This window comes from Anopheles darlingi, chromosome 3, assembly GCF_943734745.1.
Source record: "Anopheles darlingi chromosome 3, idAnoDarlMG_H_01, whole genome shotgun sequence".
Classification (NCBI taxonomy): domain Eukaryota; kingdom Metazoa; phylum Arthropoda; class Insecta; order Diptera; family Culicidae; genus Anopheles; species Anopheles darlingi.
This window is the reverse complement of record NC_064875.1, coordinates 27,418,439-27,430,593: the sequence shown is the minus strand read 5'-3', so window position 1 is coordinate 27,430,593 and position 12,155 is coordinate 27,418,439. Positions and strand designations below refer to the sequence as shown.

The 12,155-nt window shown below is 43.4% G+C and overlaps 1 protein-coding gene across 1 annotated transcript in view; it reads left to right on the top strand.

Moving 5' to 3' along the window:
- LOC125954245 (protein sax-3-like) overlaps nucleotides 1-12,155 on the top strand; it is a 60,188-nt gene that overhangs the window by 36,997 nt on the left and 11,036 nt on the right. Inside the window, 2 exon segments of the mRNA XM_049684381.1 lie at nucleotides 6,807-7,100; nucleotides 9,322-9,627. Coding sequence (XP_049540338.1) covers nucleotides 6,807-7,100; nucleotides 9,322-9,627 — 600 coding nt within the window.

The window sequence follows — 12,155 nt, the reverse complement described above, 5'->3', positions numbered from 1 at the left end:
GGTCTTCATAACCCCCGAGGCACTCTCTTTCCCGGTTGATTGGCGTTGATTTATTTATGAGCGATGGCGTCTCTTCCCATTCTTGGCCTCGAATCGCAGGCCAAGGCACGCGCATCTGCAAACGGAAACACGCCGCGCCATTCTGGAAAGGAAAATGTTTACTCATCGCGAGCGGGATCCAATGTTGTGCTGTGGAAAAAGAGGTGAATGCAGGAAAAGGGTGATCCAGCGAAATCAAAACAACTTGTCTCGGAGTTCCAACCTCCGGACTAACTTCAAGACAAGGCGGATGAAGGTGTCAGAAATGGGTTAACATGCAACTCGTCGTGGCCGCCGCCGACAACGACAACGGTGCGTCCAAAAGTAACGTTCTCACATCATTTACGATTTTTCCCTCCGCACCGGTTTTTTCCTTCATTTTGCTTTAATTTGGCGCAAAGCAACGAGTATGCTTTTCTTCGGTGTGATGTTGGATGCCACATTCCTCTCAATCCTTTCATCCCATCCCGGGTGGTGGTGGTGGTGAGGACAAAACGATGACAACTGCACAGGAAAGTAATAGGAACGGAGTTTCCCCCAAAGAAGTCATGTATGTGTCAAGTGCATTCCTCTCGGTGCCGAGATCGTTCGCCGGCGTTCGCACGAATTGTTCGCACGTTTGTTTCCACAAATTGCTCGGCACACGGCGGCGGAGGCAGCCGCTTTTCAGAGTAGGATGGAAATAACTTTTTTAAGTAGATGGATTGAGGAGATTGGTCTTGTTGACGCGATTTGCCATCACGCGGCTGTTGTCGTTCATTTTGTGCGGGACATCTTTTTTTTGTCTTTCGGCGTTATTAATGCGAAATGCCGAATGCCAGACGAAAAATCATGTACTCGTATTGGCGTGATTTACTGGATTGAAACCTATAAGACGGCGTAAAGGGTTCGTGAATTGTGAGCAGATATTTGTAGCAAACGAAGGAAAAGTCTTCAGATGAAAGCGAAAACGATGCAGCAAGTATTTACTATTATTTAAATCGAGAAAATGCATCTATTAAAGGTTTCATATTAAAAGAAGTTGAATTATCACTGAGTTGTAGTTGTACTTCGTTTAATACGCTAACTAAAGTTTACACTATACCTTTTCACTACATTGGGCAAAAAGGTTTTTCTTATGCTTCTCTACGTTCAATGTGCTTCCATGTTGGAGTTATTTTTAATGATGAAAGTAGTATTACATAGAACCAGGCTGGAACTTTACATCTTTAAAAAAAGCCTGTTTTATTGTTCATGTCGCTTTTGGTGATTTGACATTGCACTACTCACTGTAACACTATTCGAAACCTAATTGCTAATTGCGAAACAAATAATTGCTAAAAGAATCTTTTGAGATACCTTCAAGAGTGACTTATTATCGAACCATTTTTTTATAGTTCAAACAGAAACTTTACACCTTCTTGGTTGGATTTAACTAGGTTATCGAACTTCTTATGATGGGTTGATCTCAACGATCTACTTATTAGGTCCCTGATTTAGTTCATTCGATTCTGCTTAAAGATGACGAAAGATGGATTAATTTTGGGTCAGTTTCGCAGACCTGTGTTTTGATGGTTAAGAGTATATCTAAATACCGTTTAAACGCATTAAGTAATTGCTCATTATTTTGGCTATAATATATTTTTTCTCGAGTTAAAAATGATAAGAACTGGAGATTTTTACTTCACAGATACAAAACGTTCGGGCCAATAAAAACAAATGAAAAAAAATAAGGTTTTAACTGATTTTAACCGACATGATTTATGATTTGAGACCTATTTTTAAAAACTACTAGCTGCCCCGACAGACTTCGTACTGTCTTTGATCGGTCGAGGGTTTATCGTAAACAGGAACGTTAAAATTTCAGTAGATATAATTTTATCTATTCCATCATTTGGTCGTATTCAATTTATCAATGAACCCAATCAATAGTTAGGTCTGTTAGTGATGTTGAAAATAGAGATGCGACGTGATTGTAAATGTGACCTGGAAAGTTAACTTGATGTTTGAATTTTAAGGCTTTACTTTACGCGCCAAATGATGGCATTTGGTACAACGAATTATATTTTCCCAAGTATTTTTAAAAAAAGTTTGACTTTAGTATTCGGCTTGCACATAGCTCGTTAAGTTCAAATGCTGTGTATTTAACGGCATTACAATACGACACACTTGATCCATTTTTCCGGTATTCAGCTTACGATGATTTAAATAGTCACATGGTAGATCATAACTAAAAGCACCGCACTTCAAATTTACTCAAACGTCAATCGATCAGATCGAGGGTCTTTCTTTTCTATCGGACATTCTCGGTGATCATTCCAAACGCAAGCCGTTCCGGATAGATAGGATATGTTGGTATTGATTTCTATTACTATTCGGTTACTGCTGCTTTATATGTTTGTGCATGCAATTCCGATCGTTTACCATTCATAACCCGCTACGTTAAAAATCGTCAATGATAAGAGGCACGTAAATCAATAATCAAAAATTAATATAATTTTTGATCAATTCAAATACTTCACAACTGAATGAGTTTTTATAATTGTTTCATGTAAATTGACTTGTGAAACTTAAAGCAACTTCTTGATTAACTAATGACTTGATTGAACTTAAGAAATTGTTAAGAAAATTAAAACCAACAGTAGACACACCAATAAAAAATGGTAATGATTTCTGCAGCGATGCCGATCCCATTGTTGTCATTCCACCGCAGGCTCTCTCTCTCTCTCTCCCTCTCTCTCTCTCTCTCTCTCTCTCTCTCTCTTTCTCTCTCTCTCTCTCTCTCTATCGCTTTCTCTCTCTCTCTCTCTTTCTTTCTCTCTCTCTCTCTCTCTCTCTCTCTCTCTCTCTCTCTCTCTCTCTCTCGTTCTTCCATTGTTTTTATTCGCAACTATATAACTTTCCCACCCATCACTCTGCTCTGCAAGATGTACGGAATGGAGGGTGGTGATGGTGGATAGGTGAAAGAAGCAAGTAAAAGAGTATTAAGTGAATCCAATCGATTTAGAGACCATCAAAACCTAGGAAACGATACCCATATTGCCCTAGGACGTATTTTAAGGATTGGGGTTGTATGGAAGCTCCCCTTTTCCCTCATCCGATGTAGACCAAATTTTGTCCCATAGTTTCTCAGATGACCATCAACAATTGTGCAAGTTTTAATGCTATTCGGTTCATAACTTGCGGAGTAATGAATGTTTTTAACAGTCAAGTGTTAGAGGAGGGCATGAAGGAAGGTAGCGGGGGGTTTCTAACCATGCCTATAGCACTCACCGGCCCCAAAAACCCCCACATACCAAATTTGGAGTCAATCGGTCCAGTAGTTTCGGAGTCTATACCGGACATCCGGACAGACACATTCATTTTTATATATATAGATAGAAGATAGATATCGCACGATCTAATGTTGCAAAATCAGTGAAACATTTTTCGCCAATGAAATCTTACCCCACTCGCTGTATACTCCAGACATTGTTCTTTTTTTGATTGCCTACTTTTTTTTTGCACAGCAACTCACTCATTTGGATTAATATATTCTCGTATTTCTAATATTTTTGTTGCTTTTGAAATTAAATAGGTTTTGTTGAGCCTAAAAATCGAAAGAATTAAGAAACTAATTGAGGGACCTAATATTTTCGAACCTATTCGATGTATTTCTAAGGACTCGAGTACTCCTCAAGAAGTTCAAATTCTTTTAGTGTGTATAGCAGTTTCAACCATTCAATTTACTTGTAATTAAGTATTCTTGACCCAAAAACTAGTATACCGCAATTTCCCATTCCCGGTCCACATTTTAACATTTTCTCCAAAGAACAATCCATTTGCTATTCAAGAAACGACTACCCTCGAGCGTAACAAGCAACACTCTGAGCGGCTATTGGAATTTGTAATCCTTCGTTGCGGTCTATTGAGACTTCTATAGACGTTGGTGGTTTGCTGAACAAATTTATTTTATTCCAACGACGCAAACCCTAGGATATTTGCATCAATGCAACTGCGCGGCCGCCGCTACCCTCTCGCAAGACTGACCAATTAAAAGCAAAGATAAATCTTCAAGATGCACATCTTGAGATTCGCAACTCTCTTTCTCTCGCTCGCCGAGTCTTCGCATACAATTCTCCCGGCAATTGATAATGAGTAACTTCCAGTAGCTTTTTTCCTTTGGTCCCGAGCAAATCCCGATCGGCTTCGCTAATTGGTTTGCTTTTAAGTCGTCCTCTACCTTTACCGTCCTTTCCGGCTTCGGCAAGAAGAAGAGGAAGATCTCGCGCACCGCACGAGAGGAAAAGCATTTAAAAAAGAAACTGTTTAACCAGCCTGGTTGCTTCGTTTCTTTCTGCTTGCGACGCCCAGGGCGGCTGCAATCCATGTATGCACTGCGCTGCCTCTGCACGGGGACGGGGATTCATGCCGGACTATCCGTTGCTTAAGGCGAAACCACCTATAAATACTTTAAATAGAGAGTCGACCGATTACGGGGTTACGGTAATGTTGCTGTTGTTGTTGCTGGCGATGGCCGTACGGGGCACATACACACCATGAGGCCATGAGGAACGAGCACGCACCACGCACACCCACCCTCTTTGGTGACATTTACTCCCAGACAATGGCTAATAAATGTGCAATTATGGTACGCCTTTGGGCGCTTTTTTGCGCTGCAACCCACACGGCGACGACGAGGACGACGGTTCCATCCATGGTCGTCGTATGCAGAAAAGTGCATAGCGAACCAGCTAGAACTAGGCATATTGCCTCTTATGCCGGAGTGCTCATTTACCAAAAACGTCCTTCTCCCTTCTGATTGATCTTCGATCTTTTTCTTCTCCGCTTGCCGCACGCGTGGGGTTTTTCTTATAATCCCACCTCTGCATAGCGCCATCCTTTTTGAAGCATATGCGTACGAAGCACTGCGCGGCTTGAGTACTTTAGTGCCTCGTGCCAAGTGTGCCGCGAGTATGGACGCGTATGGTATCGGTCGTTTCTTAAGATCCCATTTTCCTTTCTTGTTAAAAACCGTCGCTGATCGTGGTGCGGCCGCAATTAGTGTGTGTGTGTGTACGCGCTCGTACGGCAATTTATGCACTTTATGCTGCTGCTGCTGCTGCTCACAGAGCTCACAGAGCTCTAGAGCATTCGTCTAATGGCAGTACGATTGTTGAACCCCTACATCCTAGGCCCACACTTTAAATTATTAGCTAAAGCGGGGGCTCTTGCGGCTCTTATGCAAAATGTTTGTTTCTGATGATGCAGATGCCGAATGTATGGTTGAGATGGAGGAGGGGGTCCTCCATTTGTTCCCTTTATCCCAGCGGGCGATCGCAAGCCGCGCGGACACGATCAAAGGGCGTCACGTTTTCACTCGCGGGGATTCGCTGGCGAATGGTATTAAGATATCGACATAAAGCCCGCAAGGTGTATCTGTTGTGGAGAGGGCACCTCTTTTTGTCTCTCTCTCTATGCGTGTGCTGTATGCTCGGTGTCGTGACTACCGATACCGTTTCCATGATTTAACACAGTTTGGCATTTGTTTTGCTGTCAGTAATGGCTTACTGTCGTGCAAAGTACATGGAAGCTTCCTCTACATATCAGATTTCCAATCATGTGCAGGTTTCGAGTTGATCGGAATGTTTCCTTACATACTTATCCAGTATTTACTTACTTATCCAGCTCTACATTCGATAAGTAGTCATAGACTGCACAAGAAGATACCATTTAGTAGACTAAGTCAATGTCCACTGTGTTGATACTAGTACACTAGTAAAGCATGGGACAGTTAATACTTGGCCGCACAAAAAAGGTCATATCTCAGGCAAAAAAGACGTAAAAAGAAAAGAAAGGTGTCATTTTGCAGGTTTTATTATTGCCTTTAATAAAAAATATTGATGAAAAATATTCATTTGTTTTTATAAGACTCTTTTAACGTTTACTTTGACAACACTCAAAAATGTTTGCACAGTACTGTAGGTCACATCATTGCCATATTGTTGCACATCACCCTCATTTCAGTTGATTTTTTTAATTTCTGATATTATTTTTAAGTTTCCTTATGATATTTGTCGAATAGAAATCGATGGAACGAAAATCCAGTCGTTTTGGTGGATTGATCGCTTTCCCTAACATCGATCTATTTGAATACAGAAAAATTAACTCACATATCTTCGGCAAGAACAGCTACTTAAATCATACCAATCGTACACAGGATTATTGGTGGACAAATGAAAGACAAAATTCTTTTACGTAGATCCTCTTTTCTTGCGCAATGGTGAAAACATTTGATTTGTCGCAGCAATTTCATATCCCATGCCAAATCATCATCTTACGGGCAAATTTATCTCCGTAAATAAACCAAACCCTTGCTAAATCGTTCCCTCTATAATTGGCAAAGTCCATATTTTTCTTAATGCATTATTAGGTGTGTTCCATCGTCCATAAAAACCATTCAAATCGAGTTTTAATAGTGAGTGTGCAGACTTCTTTTTAGCCTTTCACGTTCCATCGGCGATAACTTTTGAAGGCATGGATCAATTTTGAGAAAAAACCCAATTACCACGAAACAAACAGACTACAATGATTAAAACGCTGTCAACAGAATTGCAAAGTGACCACTAGTCGCGCTGCAATGATTAAAAATAAGCGGCCAAATATTAACTGTTCCATGCGTTATAACAGTTTTAAGTTCGAAAAGAAAGGATCTGTTTTCGCCACTATATTGAATTTATTTTTACCTTGATTTAAGTACTAAACAGTATATTAATTGCATCCCGTCTCCGTATTTCCACTTTCCACAGCCCAGTACCGTGCTCCGCGCATCGTCGAACACCCGAGCAACGTGCTGGTACCGAAGAACGAACCGACGACGCTGAACTGCAAGGCGGAAGGGAAGCCGGAACCGAAGATCACCTGGTACAAGGACGGCGAACCGCTCAAACTGACCTCAAACCATGTCCTGATGCCGGCCGGTTCGCTCTTCTTCCTGAGGACGCTTCACAGCAAGAAGGAGAACAGTGTCGGCGTCTACTGGTGTGTCGCGTCGAGTGAGGCCGGCGTCGCCCAGAGCCGGAATGCGACGCTGCAAGTTGCACGTAAGTATGCTAGTAGGAGGTCTTAAGCAGTTCGTTTCGAATACCTTTTTTTGGGGGGAAAGCACGAGACGAGACGAGATAAGGTGGTTCGTTCGCTGCTACGAATGTTGGATTAGCCAAATGTTATTTACTCCACCAGAGAGTCAACGTTTTCCCTGTCTGCTTCCATCTCGGGCTTATTGGATTAACTTCTTATCTTATCGTTAATGCAAAGGTGTCACAGATTAGCTAGAAAAACCCCTCTTCATATCTATCGCTCTCCCTCTCTATCTCTCACACACACAGACCCTCTTTCTATGTCCGTTACTCCACGCTGGCGCCACGCATCAGCGCGAGTGATGGCCCGTAGGCCTCCATCTCCATCTCACCTAATGCCAATCTTCACCTGCCTTGACTTTGTATCTATAATTTAATGCTGCACCAATTTGCATAATTATTTATTACAGCAACGATACATCCTGATGTAGGAAAGTCTCGTATGTATGTATACCCCCTTGTGCGCTTGCGACCACGTGTCGTCGTCAGTTGGCCTTTGGACTCCACTCGAAGCTCTCTAGCTAATCTTCACTTAGGAAACGGGGAGGGGCCGTGAGGACCATTATCGCTGTCCGCCGAGCATCATCGGTGTGTGATGATAATGTGTAGGAAAGTTCAGCATTAAACGATGGTGGTGACCACGAGGCCACGATGGCTTCTCTATGGCTTCCTTTCACATAATGTGCCATGTGCCTTCGAAGTTACTGGAGGTTGCCGTTACCAAAGACCCACGATGCACGCACAGGTGGAGTGGAGCGCGTTCCGTGTCACAGTGAAATTGATGCTTTGTCACACTTCTATGAATAGACATGAGCGCCTGCGATCATGAGGTGTGCCTCCGGTTGAGTGGTGGGCACCGCGATTGATGGAACGCGCCACACCAGACCGCCTTTTGCCAAAAGGAAAGAGTGAGAAAGATAGAGCTCGTGATCCCCGATACGACGCCAGCGCCAGCAAAAAGTAAAACGGCGTCGGCCTCTCGAACGGCCATTTTATGTAGATTAAATTTATTGGACCGAATGAATCTCCGTCGAGCGTTACCGATATCCCTCCACCACTCCACAGCACCGGCGGGTCCACCTCTCCGCTTTGCCGAGGGGTATTGAAGCTGAAGTTCATGTCACTTGTCAGAATGGCCTGGCCGGGGAACGGGGAAAAGGAACCGGGGGGAGTCAAGTTTACGGATCAAGTGGAAGGTAACCATCCGGCTAATGTTATGCTTATAAAGAGGCCGCTGCTCTGTTCCTGTTGGGCCTTTAGGACGCGTTTGCGAAAGAACGCGTTCGGGTTTCAATAACTCTTCAGTCGATTAGAGATAGGCCACCCTTTACGATTTGATTATTCAATAATAATTGTAGGAATTTGAAATCAATTCATCCGTTCTGGGTAGGATGGCATCACGACTAAACATGTTGTCTTCTTGCGTGTCATCGTGGTCTTTCTGTCGAAAAAAAATCTTAAAAAACCGCAGACATAGGAAGTAGAAGCGGTTCCCAAGATTGAATTACTGTTCGCGCCGGTGTCAAAAGTCATTAATCCAGAGGTCGATTCTTACGCCTGTTCGATTGCGTTAGCATCAGCACCCAAAGCATGTTTTGAAATTGAAGAAGAAACACTACGGCATGTCAAGGGTGATAATTATCACGATGAGCTGCAGTGAAACGTGAGATGATGATTGGACCCGTTCGTAAACATCCCTCAACAGTTAGTTTAACGTTCAACGCAATTACACAATGGATGGCGTTGTTTAACACGTTTAACACTATGAGAAAATGTGATACAAAATACTGAGTTTATTGATTTCTTAAAAAAATGTTATCAACAAATTTACAACCATCCTAAACCGTCTTTAAAATTTTTATGCAGCTTTAAAGTTATTTTTTCATTCCGAATCAGTTATGAACAAATCATAGTGCACTGTGATTTTGTTCCTGATGCGTTGCTTTGCAAAAGATGTTTGCTGCATCCAAGTAGGCGCCGCTGAATCCATGAAAGGTAGCAAAGATTTGTATGGGACCCCCCCTTTCTTAAAACGACCCAATCTTGGCATCTGAAGTTGATAATGACAGTTGATAATGTTGGTAGATAATTATTTTTAAAACACGTAGCTATAAACTCTAGTGTTAAATATACAAAGATACTCTCACATCTACTAAATCTATTGCATTCGTTTTGTCTATTTCAGTGCTACGAGAAGAGTTCCGGCTAGAGCCTAAGGATACGCGCGTGGCAGCCGGCGAGACGGCGCTGCTCGAATGTGGGGCACCGAAGGGTAGTCCCGAGCCAACGATCCGCTGGATGAAGGATGACGATCGGATAGTGCTGGAGGAGAATCTGCGCTCCGCGAAAGAGAACGGCCGGATGCGGATCGTCGATGGTGGTAACCTGATGATCAGCGATGTCCGGCCACAGGACAGTGGCCGGTATCAGTGCATCGCCCAGAATATGGTCGGTTCACGCGAGAGCGCCATCGCCCGGCTGACGGTGCAAGGTAAGCTGTCGTCGTTTGCTGCTTCTTGAGCAAGACGTTCTTGAAGACGATGTTCCTCCTCTGCAGCTAACGGTTTGATATTTGATTTATGGAACATGTTTATTATCTTTAAGCTTTACCTCCCCGAAGGGCTTCGCTGATTTGCTCCAATTTCAATTTCACAAGCGAAAAAAAGAAACGAAACCGCGCAAACCGATCTTGGCGCTGCCGTCGACTGCAATGACTCCATCGATCAGCGCCCATGGCGTGGTTGCCATGAGGCCATGTGGAATGTCAGAAGCGCACCACGGAACCGTTAGAACAGAACCGAACAGTCGAGTTATGAGTTCTCGTTTTCCCAGCGCTTGCGTTCTTGAAGACATGGTTGATTCATTTGGTCAGCCCATCGGTCATCTGCAATAGCCGGGAGCTAGATTTCGTAAACGAGGGGTGAAGGCACACACACACTGGGCTGTCTGGTCGCCGGTTTCGTTAATCGATTTTCCAATTTTGCCATTTCGTGGCCTTCGCTAACTCGGAACCAGCGCAAGTAGTAATTTGCTGGCCGTTGAAAAATCTCTGGTAGTCGAGGACGATCGCTGGCTGGCCGTACTCTAATTAAAGCAGTTACTTTTAAGGTATTCTAAATTGCGGACGATTTATGGAACCACGGACCGCGGTCCGCAGATGATGGATTCTCGAGGCAGGGCTTTCCTCCCGAAGTGGTTGTCGATTCTCGGACACTTTGGACGAAATTGGAGCTTCATTTTAGAGAAGTCGATACCGGTTACAAGGGAAAATGAGAGCTTGTTAGACATAGTACTGATAACTAAGTTTAGGGAGAAGAATTCTAAAACTCCTTAATTAAGGCATTATGTTTGATAGGCTGCCAGCTTCATTATCCAATGTTCGCCACCGTTTTTAAATTGGTTCTTATATGCTTTTCACTTTTTTGCTCATTTTTTTAATTTTATCTTTCCATTTATCTACCTTTCACTTTTTTATATCTCGTAACATTTGTTTAAAAGTCTTTTATTTTACGCTTGATTCTTTCGGGTTCTACTCACATTTTGTATTGTTATCTTCCTTTTTCCGTCTTATTTTCTTCCACATTTAGTTGAATCTGCATTCAATAGTGGTATCCTCTGCCTTTCATCGCATTTTCGTTGCTTAGCACTTTTACTTTATGCCTTGAGTGATTGTTATCCCTTAGCTAAACCGAAGCTAAACAAAATGCTGATCAAAGCGTTTCATGTGTTTTCTGTTCCCCATCTGTGGCCCCTATTTACTTTGATTCAATTCGTAATCTAATTGTAAATTAGTCTCCAACGAAACGCCATTGCTTCTCCAACGGAAAAAGGGGGAGTCCTCCTGTCAGGACAATTCCAAGCTTCCTTTTCGGAGGAGAGTCCTGACTCGCAATAAATTCCTATATTATATTCGTCCACATCACGCCCACAGTAAGCTCTCCCCCACATAAGACAGCTGGAATTGTAAATAGGCATCGAAGCAAAATAGACCGTTATTCTTCCTTTACGTGCGAGGAAGACATTTTTTTGCTGCGTTGCGCTGCCGTATGGTGAAAGCAGTAGAAAGCAGGAAACAAACAGGAAGCGCCTTCGCCTCCGACACCTTCTGGGGCGCGAGCGAAGCAATAAACCAATCAAATCGAGGTCGAACGCTCGGCTGTTGTACGACGGCCGGACGGCGCTGCTCAAATCAAGAGCTCACTATTGCGGCGGCTCTTGGCTATATTGGCCTCAACTTTCGGTTTCTATGCTGCCGACATTGCCAGTTCCGGTCACGCCCCGTGCAGTTCTGTTCCGCCTGATGTCAATTGATTATTGCTGACTTCCGGAGTTTTCTGCTTTCTTTCCCGAAAAATCCACCGATGCATGCGGATCTCCCTGCTGCAGGGCTGTCCTCGTCGTGCGATGGGAGAAAGCCAGGATATATATGGCCCCTCGGCTGGCATGATTGGAGCATATTTTGTGGCGGGGTATTCCCGGGGATTTTATTAGAATTTTATGTCGTCATGATGAGGAAAAGTTTTCCGGCCTTCCACTCGGTGCTTAGCGGCCTCATTTCGGCTGCAATGAAAAAGGCGGAAGGAAGGCGGATGGGCCGGCGAATGTATTTTCTTTTGAGGCCGTTCTCTGATCAGCGATTTTCGTATGGGTGTCTGTGTGTGTGCGCGATGTTTTAGCACCTCTTTCACCACAAAAAGTGCTCCAAGGATTGTGAAGAATTGGTAGGAGGCCGCTATATACGGCCTCGTATTCACACTAAAGACCGGCTCGAAACGGAAAGAAAGACTCATCGCCGCACTCGGTCATAAATCAATTCAAAGTTGTTGCTTCCCACATTCGTTCCACCGTTTCTGCTGACGATGGGCGTACCGAAAGCCTCCTTCCTTTGTATGCGGGCCTCGCTGGTAGTCGTATCTCACAAACGAGTACGAGTAGGAAGGTGGATACTAAAAGAAAGAAGCAGTTTGGTTTTCTAGGATACCATTTCAGGCTTTTTGTGAAACACTTTCACACTTTTTT